Source organism: Amphibalanus amphitrite, unplaced genomic scaffold, assembly GCF_019059575.1.
Source record: "Amphibalanus amphitrite isolate SeventyFive unplaced genomic scaffold, NRLGWU_Aamphi_draft 001355F_arrow, whole genome shotgun sequence".
Taxonomy (NCBI): Eukaryota; Metazoa; Arthropoda; class Thecostraca; order Balanomorpha; family Balanidae; genus Amphibalanus; species Amphibalanus amphitrite.
Window position 1 is genome coordinate 82980 of NW_024882848.1, and position 19582 is coordinate 102561.

The 19582-nt window shown below is 46.5% G+C and overlaps 1 protein-coding gene across 2 annotated transcripts; it reads left to right on the top strand.

Annotated features, from left to right (window-relative positions):
• The first annotated feature begins 6555 nt into the window (after positions 1-6555).
• LOC122372396 (receptor expression-enhancing protein 5-like) lies at positions 6556-18713 on the top strand. Of its 2 annotated transcripts, none has more exons than XM_043349530.1 (3): positions 6556-7079; positions 17049-17450; positions 18016-18713. In XM_043349530.1, exons 1-3 carry the CDS (start codon positions 6953-6955, stop codon positions 18054-18056), a joined length of 570 nt encoding a protein of 189 aa, XP_043205465.1. In that variant the 5' UTR covers positions 6556-6952; the 3' UTR covers positions 18057-18713. The 2 variants fall into 2 exon arrangements, with proteins under 2 accessions (XP_043205465.1, XP_043205467.1); XM_043349532.1 differs by lacking the exon at positions 6556-7079 and adding an exon at positions 11785-11869.
• Positions 18714-19582: the final 869 nt, after the last annotated feature.

Below are 19582 nucleotides of genomic sequence, written 5' to 3' on the forward strand. Positions count from 1 at the left end.
GCCAGGAGGCCCCCTCTGGCAGGAGATCCTATATGGGCAGGAGGCCCCGAGACTCCCTCTGCACAGGAGGCCCTTTGTGGGCAGGAGCCAGGAGGCCCCCTCTGGCAGGAGACCCTTTATGGGCAGGAGTCCCCTCTGGCAGAGGACCTTTTATGCTTAGGAGGCCCCTTCTGGATGGGACGCTCCCTTCTGCACAGAGGGCCCTATCTAGGCAGGAGCCAGGAGGCCCCATCTGGCAGGAGCTCCTTTATGGGCAGGAGACCCCGAGGCTTCCTCTGCACAGGGGCCCTTTCTGGGCAGGAGTCAGGAGGCCCCTCTGGCCTCTTGAACGAGACCCTTTATGCCCTCTCCTGATGGAAGGCTCCCTCTGCACAAGAGGCCCCTTCTGGCAGGACTCTCTCTGGATCCCCTCTGGAAGGAGACCGTCTCTGGGAAAGAGGCCATCTCTGGATAGGAGGCCCCTCTTCACAAGAGGTCCTATCCGGGCAGCGCCTCGCCCTGGCAGGGCATTTTTCATAACGCGGCCTGGCAGAGGGGGGGGGGTCGATGCGACCCCCCTCGCGATTGGATCCTATGGCACCTAGAAATACCAAATTTGGTAGGTAGGTGGCCCTCTTAAAATCCTCGTCCCTGTGCAAATTTGGTTGCTCTAGGTCAATATTTAGGGTTTTTTGGGAGGTATAATTGTAAAAAAATTGCTAAAACAGGTCAAAAGTTTTCGCTGATAACTTTTGATTTAATTAACCCGCGCCGGGCAGGTGCTCCGCGACTTCCGCGCCGGGCCGGGGGGGTGTCTGAAAACCCCCCTTCTAACTCGGCTCCTGGGTCACGTAGCGACACGCGGTAAGCGGCATTCAAAAGAGCGTCCAAAATAAGTACGAAAACACTTCAGTCATTTTTTGGGTCAGGTCAAAGGTCAGGTTACCAGAGGTCACCAAAGGTAAAATGTTGGCTATTTCAACATTTTGGAAACTGCCAACGGCTAACTCGGGAACCGATAGAGCTACAGCGCCGCGGAAAAGCGCATTCGATAGCTCTTTTGACGCTCTTTCGCCAATATGTCCTCAGATTTGACCTCAGGTCAACGGTTTAGCCTCCAGAGGGCAAAAACTCCAAAAATAGCCGTTTTTTACGAACAGTGTTTTTCGGCAATAACTTCTGACTCAAAAAAGCCACGACATTACTTTTGCCAGAATCGTGTTCCTCTTGTCAAAACGCGTCGAATGAACTATAAGTTGACCTTAAAAAGTCAACTTAAAAATTTGACCTCAGGACCTGACCGGAAAAGGTCATGTTGCATATCAGTCGATCCGCATCGTCGAGCCGAACACATCTAAGGCGTTTTCATCGCTCTATCATGCCTCTATCAGAAGTTATTAGCAAAAAACTGTTAGATACTATTCGTGACCTGAGATGACCTCGGGGACATCTCAGAACGAGGGGTCACACTCCGGGTCACAGGTGCAATTTTCGGGTTCAGTGTGTCCATTTTACCTACATCCCGATGTTTGAGAGTGTCTAGAATGGCGTTCGTGCAAAACAGACGCCTTTCAATTTTCTCCCATTGAATTATAATAGAGAGGCCGCAAAATTGACCTGACCTTAGGTCACCGATATCGAAATTCCGAGATACACGTTTAATAGGTTTTTATACACGCTTTTATAGGATACACGAGATACACTGTTACTCTCATCAATCGCTGAAAGTTTCAAGGCAATCGTGCGGTCGGTGTAGCCATGACGAACATTCTAATTTGTTTCTGACCTGACCTTGAGAGACCTGGGTCTGAAATTTTCACAGCATGTGCGGAAAAGATGCACGAACAGGTGTGTTAAAAACGGCGGCGCGGAGCTGCGAAAAGCCGCCGGGGGGGGGGGGTGTTCAAATACCCCCCGGCCCGGCGCGGGTTAAGATAGAGCAAAACAAAAGCACCAGTGAACTCAGCACGTCAAGGCGTGTCGAATGATATACTTTTTTTGTTTGCTTAAGTGTACTTAAAAGTGTAGGTATTAAAGTGTACTTAAGTGCACAACTTAAGTAAAACTTAAGTCTTAGGAATGGTTGAAATGCTTAATGTTGCATATCATTCGACTCAGCTGTTCAAGAGGAACAGAATGATACCATTTTGAAACCTGTTCTATTATGTGACAAGTTATCGGCACAAACGTCATTTGACCTGAGTTGACCTCATTTGACCTGAACCTTAGATAAGTACACCAAACAAAGAAACACCGAGTGACATTATGTTAAGTACTGTGGTATCAAAGAACAAAAGGGATACAACGAAGCGGACATCTCTATATTTTCCGAATAGGAGTTATTTGAATATTTTCCCATAGGCTTAACATTACGACGTAATGACCCCTAACTGACCTCAGGTCAGTGACATAAAAAACGAACTACATATTATACAGCTCGGTGAACTTAGCACATCCTGAAAGTTTGAAGGAAATCAGTCCAAAACTGTGCGTTGGACAGGTACATAAAAAATTAAATTTGACCATAACCTTGTACCCGTTTTTCTGACATGGTGGCCTGACCCAAGGTCGACCGGACCTGAAATTTGCAGATCACATGAAAAAAGGTTGCCCCATAGGTTGTGCCAAATTTAGCGGCGTTGCGCGCCGCCAATTTTACGCTATCTTTGAAAAACCTTAGGGGGGGGGGTCGCATCGACCCCCCTGCCAGGGTGAGGGTTAAGCTTTACTAATAACGCTAAGAACGTCACCAAACATACAGAGGCCGTCAAAAAGTAAGCCATTTGGAGGCCCCCTCGATAGAGAAAAGGCCCCCTGGCAAGCGGAACACGGAGGCCCCTTTGAGCCCGGGCCCCCTCCCCTGGAAAATCCTGGGTGCGCCCCTGTCCCAGCCAGCAATGTTGCTCCGGGCCCAAGCAGGCTCAAGTGCGGATTGCCCAAGATTTTTAGTCGGGCTAAAGTCGGCTAGGGCTTGGGCTAAAGTCGGCGTATGACACAAAAACGCCGACTAAAGCCCATGCTCTGCCGGAGGTATGCCCGCTCTGCGAGCTCCGGACAGCCGTAGTTTAGCCCTAGTTGAGCGACGATTGGCGTTAGCCCGATTTAAGCCCGAGCAGTGAATCCATTTATATAATGGAGATTACTCTGGGCCCGAGCGGGCTGAACTCCGGCAAGCCCACTCTGTGTGCCCTGTCTATCCCGACTTAAGCCATAGAAGTGAATGGGGTTTATACATTGCAAACTGCTGTGGCTTTGCTCGGGTTCGGCTCGAGTGACGGCTCCTGTTTTCTCAAGTCTCGACTTGACTTCATCTTGCTTTTGCTTCACACTGGATCAAGTAGCAAGGAGCAGCCAATGCACTTTCAGCAGGTTGTGCGGTTTCAATGCATATTTAAAATTGTTACGGTCACTCATATGCTCTGTTAACCGGTCATCGAGCATTGCGAAAGGAAAGTAGTGGTTGACTTTGATAGTGAATGTGTATTATAAACGACTACAGACACTCAAATGAAACACAAATACATGAAACAGTGGAGTGCAAACTGCAGCAATAATATGACATGAGTCATGAAAAAGCGCCATCAAAACTATAAAACAATCAAAGGCCCGCTAGCCTCCTTCCCCGTTCATAATACTTGGTTGAACACTCAACCGAAAGCATAAAGTAGGTAAGGACAGCAAGTAATCGCTCATAAGACATAAAGCAATTAGCAAACAATCGTTTATAAGGAATTTCACTCTGGTGAATGGGAGCTTTGGAGGCGTCTGGCTCCTCCACACATATACACATCTGCAGTAGGTGGTCGGCCAGCTTTCGGCGCAGTTTCAGTATATGTAGGTATACCTACTTAATTATAAGCAGGCAGTTTCCGCCACTTGGCGAGGGCGACAGCGGCGTCCACCCGGTCCTGGTTTGTATAACTATTCCATTTTTTTGGAACCATTTGCTCTAATGGTACGTACCTGAAAAAGAGATTAATTGGTTTAATTTACATTGCATGTTTGCTTCAAAAATAACTTATTGATGCATTAATACTGTAAAAGCACTTCTCATTGATCCGTATAAAATGATCATTCGATTTTCAACGCGGACAGAGAATGAGCGTGCTCGGTGATAAGTAGATAAATATTTGTGTTTTGTATTTCATTTTCCTGGTTCAGAGGTGCTGGTATTTCACAAAGATATGAAGGCACGGAATGCGGCTTTTCTGAGCGAGGGTATAAATCGCCAGGCTGAACAGCTATTCAGCTTCATGTTTGATGGCGTGAAACTCAGTCAAAATCATGACGTTTACATACGATCAAGCGCACCATTCAATACACTTACCTACCGTAAAACTCCATGCCAGTCCACGTGATAAGAGCAGTGAGCACTATCCCTTCTTCGCGCTGTCACACGCGCCCAAACATCAACCACCAAATGCCCCAACACCGGTGTGTCGTTTCGTCGCACAGCGCACAGACTGTCACAAACGCTGCACATGGTTGGCGCAGAGCTGCGCATGCGCGAACAGCCGAACAAGTATGGCTAAGCTCCGGCTTTACTCCAGTTAGCCGAAGGACACAGCCAGCTTGATCAGCCCGCGCTCCGCCCAAGTTAAGCCTGTTTTGGATGCGCGGGCAGATGTCGGGCTGAGCTACTGCTATCCTCACTTGGGCATAGCTGCGGCATGCCCCAGCTCAGCCCTAGTAAAAAATGCATTGGTTTTGATCAAAGTGGGCAAACCCAAGCTAAGCCCAAGCTGCCCAACGTTTGCCACAGTTCAGCCCAAGCGAATTGCTGGCTGGGGTTCTTGGCGAGCACCCTGGGTCCAGTTCATGTAGAGTCCATGGTCCCATTGCTGTTACGTGACACTTATTGGAAAGGGCGACCCCACAATGGATTCATATAGCCACTCTTACACACCTGCACCAACGTTTCCCAAAGTGTCCCTTTGATAAGTGGCACTTTGGCAAAGTGACACTTGCCGACTGGCCTTTCTACATGAACTGGGCCCGGCCCTGGTGAGTTGCCGGGGCTGAGCCTGACCAAAGGATAGGCCGAGCAGCCCCCAAGCACTCACCGCACCCGGCTACGGGCGAGCTCGGCTTACGGGCAATCAAATAATGTGATAAAGTTCCCCGTCCAGTCCGGATCAGGGGGTTGCGGCGTGGAGGAAGATTTGAGTTTCCTGAGGATATTTTGAATACAGAAGCTTTTTATGAAACATGAAACATGTATTTTATATTATTTTAACGGTCGAAACAGCGGCCGATGTCGGTCCGACGTCGCCCCGACGTCGGCCCGACGTCGGCTGGACCTCAGCAATTGATCTCGGTCCGACGTCGGCCCGACGTCGGCTGGACCTCGGCTGGACGTCGGTACATGCGGGCATATCCGACATCCAGCCGACGTCGTGCCGAGGTTGGACCGACGTCGGGCCGACGTCGGCATGCCGATGCCGAGTTGCCGACGTCACCCCGACGTCGGCCGACGTCGGGCCGACGTCGGCATGTTTACTGGGTGTTTACGACCCCCCCTTGATATCTCGAGATCTAACGGGCCGATTTTCAAAATTCAAACGGCGTTCGATTTCGCTCAGCGTGATCTACATTTCTAAAAAAAATAAAATTAAAAAATGTCAATAGGGGGGGGGGGGTAGAGGGGGGTAAAAACGGGCAAATTGCAGATACATTTTAGACTGTTTATCACGGCCAGGTTTCTGAACCAATCTTAACGCAACTTTTGCCGATCGATAGAGAATGAACCAGGAATTCACATGGATCCCAAAAATATGCATTTTCAAAAATCATAGGCGGATACAGATCATTGAGATTGGGGGTACACAAAAAGTATAGTAAATAAGGTTTTTGTTGGTACTGTTTCTAAAAATGGTGGTAATGGTCTTGTTATGTTACAATTTTCTTATGAGAGAACGACTACAATTGTATTGGTCATGCATAGGCGGTGTCAGGGCACCTATGTTGGGAGGTAAAACATAACCCCCCTTTTTGGACGCCTGGATCCGCCTATTATAGCAAAAACGTGTCAAAAGAGGATGCACAATAACTGTATATGTTATCACATGATACCTTTCATTCACTGTTCGTAAAACTGGTGCAGCATCGTGATCTTCGCCCAAATGACTCGCTTCACGAATAGGACCCCCCAATTCCCAGTGCTCTGGAGCCGCCCCTGGTAAAGTTATGAACTTGAAATTTTCAGGGAATGTGCCCAATTTAGTTTTAGGAAAAGTCAGAAAATTTCAGCATCGTAGCTTCAGCGGTTTCGGAGATATTCCCGAAAAACCTGAGGGGTGGATAAAAACAACCCCCCCCCCTGCCACTAATAGGGTTAAGATTGCTACGAACTTCGTTGCATGTTGGGAGGTTCCGTCATGCATTGCTATAGCTATGGTGAGAGGTAGGTGCAACTTGCACCTACCTCTCACCATAGCTATAGCAATCATGCAAGCGGTGCAAGATTACTTTGATAGGTGGTGCAAGTAAAATTGTAGATACAGGATATGTTTGAAGGTATTTATGATATGGTGTCACTGGCTTGTATATGGTATCAACGCTATTCCCGACATATTTGGCGTCTTTGAGACCATCCGAAAATTTAAGCTTCATTGTGTTGCGAATATAGAATATTACGTCAAAAGAATTAAGTAGCATCGTTAATTTTTTCCTCTGAAAGACCTAATTGTTTTCATAAAATGTTTGAGAAACCATCAAATACTGAATGGGAGAGGATAGTTAAAATATTTCATAAATTATTTTGGTCTTCAATGCAAATTGCCGGATTTTTGACGTCATCAGTTTAATTTTTACCGCCTTCGGTCTCGAAGACACATCTCTACCGAAACAAATCCTTGAACAAAGCCCACAAATCCCAAACAGAAACAACAGCAAGAAGAGGTTGGGTGAGGATCGTGGGGATTTGCGACCACTTTTATTTTAACAAGGCACTTTCTTCCCAAAAAAGTTAGAGATGGCTGCGAAGTTTGAACACTACAAGGCTGAACTGGAAAAGTTTCTTAATAAAAGGAACAAATTTACAGAATATCTTGAACTTGCTGAGAAGAAGACCGGTGTCCAGCGCCTCTACATCTTCCTTGGTAAGGCCATTGGGGAAGCAATAAATGTTCTCGTGTCGTGTATCATATGGTGTATCTTCAGTGTTAGTAAAAATGTCAATTTTTTGTTGCAATTAATTCAGACTGGAGAAGAACAGGTATTGTCCACATGTCCGGCGTAACAGGCAGATTGTGCCAAAATTTCAGCCCATTAGGTACCTGGCATGAGTCAGTGAGTCAAAATTTTGACACAAGGATAATTGAAGAAATGTTGGCACAGGTGGATGGGACGACGGTGAAAACAGGGCGCCTGGGGCAATTTGATCAAGGTTCTTGAAATTCACCTTACCTTACCTTACCTTAGGAGTACACGGAATTTAGAGGCCTGTGTAGACCTGTTGGTCCGGATCTTTACTTTAAGCACTAGCTCGTGGAAGGTTACTGGTCGTCGAAGGCAGAGGAGAAGCGGATAGCTTCCCAGTGGATGTCCAGTCGGGATTTAAAGGTGTTGACAGAGGGTGCAGCAACGACGTGTAGAGGTAGGCTGTTCCAACTGTTGACCACTCTGACGCTGAGGAAGTTCCGTCTTGCTCTAGAGACGGCTTGGGGCTTGTGGAGCTTGAAGCCGTGACTCCGCGTGATCCCAGTCTCGGACAGGCGAAGAAGTTCATCGTCAACGTCCATCGCGTCGTGGAGGATCTGGTAGATGACGATCATGTCGCCCCGTCGTCGGCGGTACGTCAGCGACGGTAAACCAAGCAGACGCAGTCTCGTAGAGTAAGGCTTCGTACGCAGCTCTGGCACCAGTTTCGTTGCTCTGCGCTGTACCCTCTCAACCAGCTTTTGGTCGCCTATCGAGTAGGGGCCCCAGATGCAGTTGCTAAACTCCAAGTGAGGCCGAATCAGGGACTTGAAAAGCAAGGGCAGAGACTTCGCGTCGAGGTTCACGAACGATTTCTTAACCAGGCCCAGAACCCTGTTTGCCCTAGCAACAGCTGCTGCGGTCTGCTGGTGAAAGTCGAGCGACCCGTCGACAACTATTCCCAGGTCCTTCTCACTCTCCGTGGCCTCCAATGGTCTCCCCAGCATTGTGTATGTCGCGTTCTGGTTTCCAGGGCCAAGGTGTAGTACGTGACACTTATCCAAGTTGAACGGAAGCTGCCACAGCTGCGACCAGTTTCCAAGTTCATTTAAATCGGTTTGGAGCACGTCTCTAGCCTCTGGGGAGTGCACAGGGCGAAACACTTTGCAATCATCAGCAAACAGCTTGATGGAGGACGAGATGTGGCCAGGCAAGTCGTTGATGTAGAGCAGAAACAGAAGAGGTCCCAAGACAGAGCCCTGTGGCACTCCACTGGTTACAGTTGATCTTGTGGACTTGACCCCTTCGACTACGACCTGCTGGGTTCTGTCAGCAAGGAAGGCTCTTACCCAGTCCAGAGTCTTACCAACTATGCCGTAAGTCTCCAGCTTCAACAGGAGTCTACCATGAGGCACAGAGTCGAACGCCTTCTTGAAGTCTAGATACACAGCGTCCAGTGGCTGCTTGGCCTCAATTGTCTGGGTCCAGATGTCCATAGCTTCCAGCATCTGGGTACTACAAGATCGGCGAGGGCGAAAACCATGCTGGTGGGGACTAAGCAAGTTGCTCATAGTGAGATGGCTCATTATCTTGTCTCTCATGATAGCTTCCATGACTTTACATACGATGGATGTGAGACTAATTGGTCGGTAGTTGCTCGCCGATTGCCTTGGTCCTTTCTTGTAAATCGGTACGACAAGAGCGTGGCGCCATTCAACTGGTATGCAAGAGGTCTGGATACAAGCATTGAAGATGACTGCAAGTGGGCAGGCCAGCTGTGGAGCTAGCTCCTTGAGCACGCGGGGATGCAGCCCATCAGGGCCAGGGGCTCCTGAAACATTAACCTTTAGGAGTTTCAGGTAAACCTCTTCTGGTGTTATAGTCACTTCAGACAGGGTGCCCCCAGGAAGAGAATGGTGCTCAGGTTCTGGCAGAGAGGTCTGGTCCTCAGTGGTGAAGACGCTGCAGAAATACCGGTTGAGCAGATCTGCCTTATCGTTGGGTGAGCTCCTTGGTTGACCTAGCTCGTCTTCAATAACGTCAATCCCTTCACACGTGACATTTAGCATGTAGAAGGCCCACAAAGGGGGAGTAGTTCCAAATGTCACGTGGCTAATTTGCCCTCTCCGGCACCCTGTTTTCACCGGCGTCCGGTGGACGAGTTAAAGAAATTTTGGGACAAGATGACAAGATCCAACCTTAGCTAGCTCTCTCTCCTTACCTACAGTCTACATTTTAATTCAAATTGAGTACCGTAAAACGGGGTGTTAAGGGACAGTTTTGAGGTGTTTTGTTATATAACTCAAGAAGGGTTGGAGATAGAAGCATCAAATTGTCAGCATTTTATGTGGAATTTGGTGCTTTACATGCCTGCTACATTTAAGTTTTAAAAATATATACATGCATATTATTTTTTATTATTTTTCATCACTGTCCCTTAGCACCCCAATGTGGGGTGTTAAGGGACACCTATATTATTCCAAGAAATGGTCATCAAATGCCCACAATTGGGGTGTGGAAGGGCACACAATTTATTTATTGAAATGTTTTGCATATTCTGTCACAAAACAAGTCAGGTTCATTCACCACTAATGACCTTTTTAGCCAATTACGTGTAATGCAGTTTACGCTTGTGGAAAATGTGCTAATTATAAGGTAAACAGAACCAAAAAGTGATCTTCTGTCATCAATAAAAACCCATGTTGAAGCTAGTCACTTGTCATTATGTTGCCCTCTTTGTTTTAGCCTTTTTATGATGACATCACATTTACCTACATCTGTCTCCATTGACCCATCATTGTAAAAGAGAGTGTTGAGATGTTTTGTTACATAACTAAAGATTTGTTAGAGATAAAAGCATGAACTTGCCAGCATTTTAGGTGGAATTTGGTGCTTTTCATGCCTACTTAATTAAATTATATTTAGATATTATTTTTTATTTTTTCTTCCCTGTCCCTTAGCACCCCACATCCACCTCAAAATATGCATGTATCCGGAAAAGAGGAAGAGGATGATGAATGAATGGGTGGATTTGCACAAGTTTTTCAGGAAACATGTGCAATACATATGACAATACACCTATGCATTCATTTTCCCTGTACACCCACTAGTTTATGTGGTACACACAGAGTTTTGGAGATATTTCAATTTTGTGAAAATGTAGCATGATTTTCAAATCCATTTTTGACCCAAATCATTTGCATGAAAAACCATACCATTTTCTCCTATGGTCAAGAGCAAAACAGTGTCAACTACCACACTGAAGTTTTTATTGAACCTTCTCAAATTAGGAAGTTAATATGACTCAAAGTTTTTCCCATGCAACTGTCCCTTAACACCCCACTGTCCCTTAACACCCCATTTTACGGTACTCACCTGTCCCTGGATTGACTCATGCCAGACAGGAAAAATCCATACACTACGTTTGACGCCATGGGGCTCGTGCTGAAATTTGGCACAATTGATTTTGTGCCAACATTTTGACAATTAGTGTTAAATGTTCAGGCTGATTTGTGACAAACCTTAGTCCTTACTTCCAATCAGACTTTTGGAGGTCCAGTTGTCTGTGGTCCTGTTGTTTGAGGTCCAATCGCCATTCCAATAATCCTTGGATGATAAGAACCAAGTTTTGGCACTAATTACCCTGGTTTTAGATAGGTACAGATTGTGTCAAAATTTAGCACAAATTGCTTGCACAAAATTGTGGCACATCAACATGAAAGCCCCCATGGCATCTGGTGACAGAACAGATGTACAGATGTGTGGTAAATGCCATTAAACTGCCAATATTATGAACAGTCAATGGCTATCTGCAATTTTCATTCTCATCTTGGATTTTCTAAAATCTTGAACTGAAACTTGGCAATTACTTGTGACTATTTCATGATCATGATGTATATTGTATACATTTCTTAAATCAATCTTTTTCAACCAAACATGTGCTCACGTGATAAAATGAATGTCGCCATCATGTTCTATGCCCAAAAGTACGTGTCATATGCTGTGAATACCAGTTTTGATTTTCAGAGATAAAGTCCTTAGTTAATGGGTGACCTTTGAAAAGTCAATGGCAAGTGTCAAGAGAATTCGGGCCCCATGTTACTTCTTGAAGTGGTTCATGTCCTGTGGTGAAATAGCTCTATTTGTTTCCGAGTTATGCGTCGGTTTTTCGAAAAAAATATTGAAATGGGCATAATATTGCCTTTGATGACCTCAGTTGGGCAAACTAGGCGGCTGGAATCAAAATATGGAGGCATCAAAATATTGATTCTAGTGGGCGGAGCTTTGACCATATATGGGCATAGAATCAATATTTTGATTCAATTTGGGACATTCCCACCTTCAGACGACCCGTTACGGCGGAAATAACCCCCATGACGGCGAGATTTTTTGACAAGTCAATACAAAAAACTTCCCCGCTTAAATTTTTCGCTGCATGGCTATCAGCCGTTTGTCGCGCGTACCTTTACGAACGGCATAAAGATTTCGCCGCCATAATTCAACAAAAACGTGCTGTTAAAACTTGCTCTGTTTATCATTAACGACGAGCCTTTGTAATTTTTTCATAATTTTGTCTAAAAGAAAATAAAAAATGCGTTATATAGTTGTATAATTCATTTGTAAGAAATATTCTTTTTCTTTGTATCCAGCCACGATTTCCGGTTCCCGCCATTTCGCGCCGGCGTCGTGGGTGTTTGGATGCAACGTAGTGCTCCCGGTTTTATTTTGTTTAAGCGACCTTTTCTGAAGTGTAAGTAACAATGGATCATATTTTAAGATACTTTGAAGTGTGTTTTTCAATTTCAGGCATGTGATCTTAACGTTTCTTACCGAAAACTCGTTTTAAGAGATGGTTTTAGGTACGTGGCGCGGTAGCGACGTCAGCGGCGCGGGACGCCTTCTCACTCTTCTAATGTCTTTTTAAGCTATATTTTTTTGAAAATGATGTCTTAGGTGTAGTATTTCAGTGAAATATGATGTCCTTTAAAAGTTACGGTATAAATTAGTTACAAGAAGCCTAATGTTTTGTCTCGCATGATAGAATTGTTGGGTGGACTCATGAATTGGGGGCAGTGCTTGTCCAATATTTTTCATAATTTGGATGTTTTAGCCTCTGCTTGTGTCTCACTCACCCAATTGTTGCTACAACTTTAATTTGTAGCATTTAAATTTTTAGGGGAAACTAGGTTATTGACTTGTTCCGAGTTAAGATTGAAAGGTCATAGTGCATGTTCGTGTTTGCCTTATCTAAGTAGTAGGTATGTATGCTTGGCTTGTAATTGCTTCGCCCATTTTTGCTTCATATTTAATGACGCTTATTTTAAGTGTAACAAAAGCAAGTTGCTGAATGGTGTAAGCTATATTTACATTATGCGTGATCTTCAAGAAAATTATGTGGCTAATTTACGTCAGTCCAGGGAATGCTGGATAGTTAATTTTCAGGATTGTCCATGCCAAAGTTAATTTTAGAGGCCAGTTTTATCAACACAAATAGCTGCCTGCTTGAATTTTTTGCCTAAAGACTGCTTCACATGGAGCTAACATGATGGGCACGTAAACGGATAGGGTTGTACCGTTCATGCTCTGTATGTGAAGTAACTTTTAGACAAAAAAATCCAGCAGTCACCTATTTTTCTGTTGGTACAACTGGCCTCATCTACTTTTTGGCAGAATTTTTATAACTGCATGAAATGACAGTTGTTGGCACACCTGGTGGCGTTCAGTGGAAATTTAAGTGACAATTTAATTTTTTAATGAATATATTCTAAAATTAATAGTTGGTGAACAAGTAGAATAATAACACATATAGTTTCCTAATTTATTGTCCACAAATGTCCTAATTATTGTGTTCTGTTGTTTGCTGCAGGTTAACCAAGGATCAAACACTGGTTGTTGCGGGGATCGGCTTCAGAGGGTCAATGATGGCGTCTTGAATCGCTGTTCAGTCGACAGGCAACTGTATGACAACGCCATCCCTGTCAACCAGAGCGTCGACCGAAGTAGGGCGGCGTTGCGCGGACCTGGCCGCACCCGACCAACCGGTGCCCGGTGGAGTACCTGACTCGGGCTGGGCCGAGACTACCTACATCACGACCTTTTGAACTTTGATCTCGTGGCGAGAAACAATATGACGTAAGGAAGTGTGTATGTGGCTGGCGGGGCCGAGGGTGAAATGCGCCACGTGTTTATCCTGCCGGATGACGACAGCGTCACCAACCTGTCAAAGAACGAGCTGGTGCAGCGCGTGATGACTGCTATCTCGTCCCTAGAACCGGAGTAGAAAAACGTGCGCATAGCCCAAATGAAGCGAACCAAAACACAGACAGGACTGATAGCTTTTTGGTCGAGAATGTTCTGAAGATGCTGATCAGTAAACCAATTGGTGACCGTTTTCGGTGGTAATATGGGATCTTGTGGTGTTCCAAAGCGACCTGCTTTGGGTGTGGACATAAGTGGCTCAACCTGACAGGATTGATGTTTTAGGTAGCCGTGCTAATCATAAACCCTATATTGAGTGTATCTGTACAAATTTTGTTAATATTTATTTCATGTATTTGATTCGAAACCGAAAATTGCTCTTTGTAATTAGGCAACATCGAGACGTTGAGGTCATTCTCCAGACGTTTATTTGTTTTTTCTTACCTGTCCACGGTATGTCTTATTGGTTAGGTCTCAGTTTCAAATATTATTAACTGCATGTTTTGCAAATACGTAGCCATATTGAATAAGAGACGTGTCCTAAAAGTGAGTATTGCTTTGCATGGGATGTGAGCATCAACGAGTGGGCTTTGTGATGGCAAATGTGTGGCAATTGCAGGGATCGTTGTGAAATGTGTTATGAAATCGTATTATTTGCGACTGCAAATACATCCGTGTATCATATATTCATTCAAATTGTGCAATTTGTGCAACGGGCTTGAGTATATTGTTCGGCGAAATATCTCTTACTGTACTCCACAGAAATGGGACGGGATACATATGCGTAGAAACACAATCATGAACACGTGAAAGACGATAAGTTAACTTTTTTTTTACTCAAAATCAATGCTACAAAGCAGGGGTGTGGAGCCGTGAAAATGTCAGACGGCTTCGGCTCCGGAGGAAAAAATCGGCTCCAGCTCCGGATCCGAGCAAAATGGTCGGGCTTCGGTTCCGGCTCCGACTCAGTACAACCCCTATACAAAGGTCAGCACGGCTCCCTTCACGCATTCCCTCGAAGGCTTGCAGCTTTGAGCAGGGAGCCAGGGTGAGTGCTGAAAATCCCTGGTCTACCGTGGGAATAAGGTCTAGAAAAAAATTACACGATCCTGTGCTGATAATATCTTCATGAATTTATTGAATTTGCATTATTTGCACACAAGAAACATTCCATAAATCAATTTGAAGAGTGAAGTACGTCTGCAGAAAGTCAGTTCGCAGAATCAATATATTGATAAACCAGCTGATTTCAGAATCAAAATAATGATTAGCCAGCTGTTTGCGGAATCAAAACATTGATTCTCGCCGGGATAAGCCGCCGTGATGAATCAATATCTTGATTATTTTCAAGACGCTTTCCTAAACTAACCAAAGAGGTTAGGGCTATTGTTTCGTGCCTGGCGGGTAGCTTCAACGTTGCTCTTCATTTTGTGAAGAAACTATCTTGAAATTATAGCCGGTTGCTGAAGAATTGACGTTTCTGTGATGGTCTGCACGTATGCCCAAATATGGTCAAAGCTCCGCCCACTAGAATCAATATTTTGATGCCTCCATATTTTGATTCCCGCCGCCTAGTTTGCCCAACTGACCTCTAGTCTGATGACCTGACCTTTTACCTGACCCGAAAATGACTGATTTATTTTTGTGGTGATTTTAATGCCCTTTTGAATGTCGTTTACCGCGTGTCACTACGTAGCTCAGGAGCCGAGTTAGAAGGGGGGGGGAGTTCAAATACCACCATCCCCCCCGGCCCGGCGCGGTTGGCGCCGAGCCACGAAACAGCTACCGATGCAGCTCTGTTCGGCAGCCGGCTATTTTGTGTGCAGGGTATGACGTATTTCGCGAGCCGACGTCACAGGCGGTGACGTCGGCTCGCGCGCGAGCCGAGCGCCAACGACAAACTAACGGGAACCCTCGGACACCCTCGGGGCATAAACTGCGGAGTAGCATATTGAGCGAGTCTTATAAGGAAAATTCATATATTTTCGTTTCTCAAATGATAATCAGGGTGTCTCTTACCTTTTTACATATCATTTAGGCTTACCTAACACTTCAGTTGCCAAATATCTGCAATTTATTCAAGCGAAGGTATTTTCAGTAAATATCAATGGTATAGACCGAAATCTTTTGAATAAAAACTCCAACCAACAGAAATAAAAATAACTTGATTTATTCCAACCATTTCCTCCAAATAAACAACATAAAAACTCGCTTTTACACACATCATTCATAATAAAGCACACTAACTTTTGACTTTTGACAATTGCGGCGTCGAGTGGCGCGCTGCTAGCGCTCTTTTTCGATCGCAGAGACCCTGCACGCGCGCGAGCACACTACGTCACGTCCGGGGGGCACAGGTATATGAAAAATCGCAGTGACGTAACACTTTTCTCGCTTCTCATTGGTCAATAGCCCGTTGCCGGGGTAACGTGCACGTATGTGAGCGCGGGCAAGAGTACTAGCCGGCCGCCGATCAGAGCCCTGCTGATCGGCGGCCGGCTAGTACTCTTGCCCGCGCTCACATACGTGCACGTTACCCCGGCAACGGGCTATTGACCAATGAGAAGCGAGAAAAGTGTTACGTCACTGCGATTTTTCATATACCTGTGCCCCCCCCGGACGTGACGTAGTGTGCTCGCGCGCGTGCAGGGTCTCTGCGATCGAAAAAGAGCGCTAGCAGCGCGCCACTCGACGCCGCAATTGTCAAAAGCGGCGTCTAAGTATGCTTTATTATGAATGATGTGTGTAAAAGTGAGTTTTTATTTTGTTTATTTGGAGGAAATGGTTTGAATAAATTATGTTATTTTTATTTCTGTTAGTTGGAGTTTTTATTCAAATTGATTTCGGTCTATACCATTCATATTTACCGAAAATACCTTCGCTTGAATAAATTGCAGATATTTGGCAACTGAAGTGTTAGGTAAGCCTAAATGATATGTAAAAAGGTAAGAGACATCCTGATTATCATTTGAGAAACGAAAATATATGAATTTTCCTTATAAGACTCGCTCAATATGCTACTCCGCGGTTTATGCCCCGAGGGTGTCCGAGGGTTCCCGTTAGTTTGTCGTTGGCGCTCGGCTCGCGCGCGAGCCGACGTCACCGCCTGTGACGTCGGCTCGCGAAATACGTCATACCCTGCACACAAAATAGCCGGCTGCCGAACAGCGCTCTAGTACTCTTGCCGGCGCTCACATACGTGCTGGTTGCCCCGGCAACGGGCTATTGACCAATGAGAAGCGAGGAAAGTGCAACGTCACTGCGATTTTTCATATACCTGTGCCCCCCGTAGCGCGCTTCTCATTGGTCAATAGCCCGTTGCCGGGGCAACGTGCACGTATGTGTGCGCGGGCTAGCGCGCTAGCCGGCCGCCGAAGGCAATCCATCCTGCAGATATGACCTTGCATGATAAAAATGGCTGGCGTCTTTCACATCCTACTGCCTTCGCATAAGTTTACACTGAGAGCATGAGTGGGCGAAACACAAATGTCCAACTTTTTGCAGCTAAACCCAGGGTATATTGAATTATAGGGCTAAACCATATGCACAGTCAGGTGCTTTGTGTTTTCAAGGTTGCTTTTAGAATCAGATACTGTTTGACAACCTAGTGAAACACCCAGTACACCAGCTTCTTTTCTGCATTAACCCGTTCCCTGCATCTGGGCGCCGATGACCTTGGAATTCCAGGGAATCGTCGGCATCATCAACACCATTCTTGCCTCTGCCCTCAGGCGTGGTTGCCCTGCTGGCGCTGTACCTGGCCTTCGGCTACGCCGCCGGTCTGCTGTGCAACATCATCGCGTTCGTGTACCCCGCCTACGCGTCCATCAAGGCCGTGGAGTCGTCGCGCAAGGAGGACGACACCCAGTGGCTGACCTACTGGGTGGTGTACGCCGTGTTCGGCACCGTCGAGTTCTTCTCCGACATCCTGCTCAGCTGGTTCCCGTTCTACTGGCTGTTCAAGTGTATGTTCCTGATGTACTGCGCCGTGCCGGCCTCGTGGAACGGCAGCGCCGTCATCTACAAGCGTGTCATCAGGCCCCACTTCCTCAAGTATGAGAGTGATCTGGACGAGATTGCCGATGAGATCCGTGAAAAGGCCAAGAAGTATGTCGACCTGTCGGCGCAGAAGGGTGAGCAATTTACCGTTGATTAATATATTGCTTGTCAGGATCTGTTGTCACCCTAACGCACATTCGGTGCGGGTTGACTTGGAGTAGTTCGGGACTAGCGGGTGGGATTTATGCCGGTCTTATGCCTGACTAGCTTTGGTGGTTTGCTCAAGATACGGTCGGACCGATAGGGCGTTGCTGTTTGCACGGTGCTTGTGTGTTTTCTGTGATAAAGGCAGTGATGTCGGTGGTTCGTGGTAGAGATTGTTACGCTTGCTTTATACCAACATAGCTATGCTTTATGCCCAGCATGCGCTTAGGGGTAAGGTTTCTCAGATAGTGCATGTTCCTCCGTTCCTCGCGAATTTTAATACAGATCAAACAATGTCACTTAACTCACTCATGGATTGCGCTCATTGCCGGGTGGAATGTATCCTCACTGACTGTCAGGAATCGCCAGCCCACGATCCATTGTCCACGCGTGAATGTCCTCGAGCTATTGCTCGCGCACAGCGTATTAAACAGCCGACATGACCAGATCTTGGTGCCTGTATTGTTAACACCCTGTTCCTGCGGCCTTTTTCAGCGATGGAGACTGCCAGCGATGCCGCTAATAAGCTGGAGTGAGAGAGGGGTCGCCACAGGGGCGAACTGAGCGAGCTCCAGCCGCAGCAGAGCCGTCCTTCGCGACCGACCGCCAGTGTGTCTGGTGCTTTACAAGGACGTATGTCAGCGTGCACGGGACCGGCAGTGGACTCTGGTGGCTGTCCGAAGCCCTCACTCATGGTCTTTGTACATGTTTTTGGGAGGCGTACTGTCCCGCTTGGTCTGTTTCTTAGGATCTTTTTTGATAGTTTTTCCTTTTCGTAGCCAGGCGACGGCTCTAAGTTCGTAAGCTGTTGCCTGTGTGTGGCACCTCTTCAAAGTGTAATCAATGTATTCTGGTGCTTGGGCAGTTTTACAGGCATCTGCGCCCTCCGATGATAACGCGCTGTTATTGGTGACCCAGTGCCTCGCGATCGCTTGCAAGATTATTACATGCTGGTTGTGAATCTCGCTCTATCCATGCATCGTTGTTGCTGTCAGGCTTGTTGCACTGCAGTCGCACTGTGTGCGAGCCGCGAGGTTTATATATTCTGGTCTATCGCTCTTCGACATGCCAAGCTGGTCACAACAAGCTATCGGGCAATCTGAGCGTCACCTGTCTCGTCACTAGTCTTGTTTGGAATAACAAACTAGTATTGCTGTGAATCCCTTCTACCGAAAATAAAGCTTTAAGTCATTGCTATTTCTTTCAGGTTCCGCATAGTTAGCTCAAGCGTACCTATATCAGTTTCTGGTTAGATGTTGAGATGTTGATCAGAGCGGGCAGTTACACTTGGCAAGAATGATTGCACTCCGAAAGCAGTTCACAGTTGCCTGAATGAAGGATTGGCACGGAGAGTAGGCAACTAGATTCACAAAACTGTTCAAAGCGACTTACCAGCTTGACTTTTGTTTTGCACAATTAACTCCGCGATGGAAGCGCTGATGCGACATTTGAAGCTTTCCGCCCCCGACAACATGAGCTTTGAGTTAGTCCAACTGATCGTGTGACCTACGACCAAGCATTCATTTCCTCCCACCCACACCGGCCGGCCGCCCGGCAGGCTCGGGCCGTGTCAGCTTTTGTTTTTGTTTTGTTGGGTTAGGCCCTTTCGGTCTGACAAGACCATTGCAGAGCCGGAAGGATGATAGGAATTAGGGGGAGACATTGGTCTGGGCAGACACCCTAGAGAGTCGCCGGGGCTGAGCCCGTCCGAATGGACAGGCCGACCAGCCCCCCAAGCACTCCCTGCACCCGGCTACGGGGTGCACTCCCTCAGGAGCAGCGGTGCCGCTCCAAGGGAGCAGCCCGCATGAGATAAAGGTGCCTGTCTAGCCCGGAGTGGGGTTGCGGCGTGGAGGAGAAGGATTTCTGCATCCTGAGGATAGAAGCACGGAACGGTGCCGTGTCAGCGTCAGAATCTCGCTTTTATGACACCGGGCGGTCGCCGCTTGCGGTATAGATCAGTCCAAGCAATTTGGAGGTTTGTTTGTTTTCTTGGTTATTTAACGACGCATCAGTCAGACTTGACTATTAGCGTCGATTCTTCTGATTCGTCTTGCTGTTC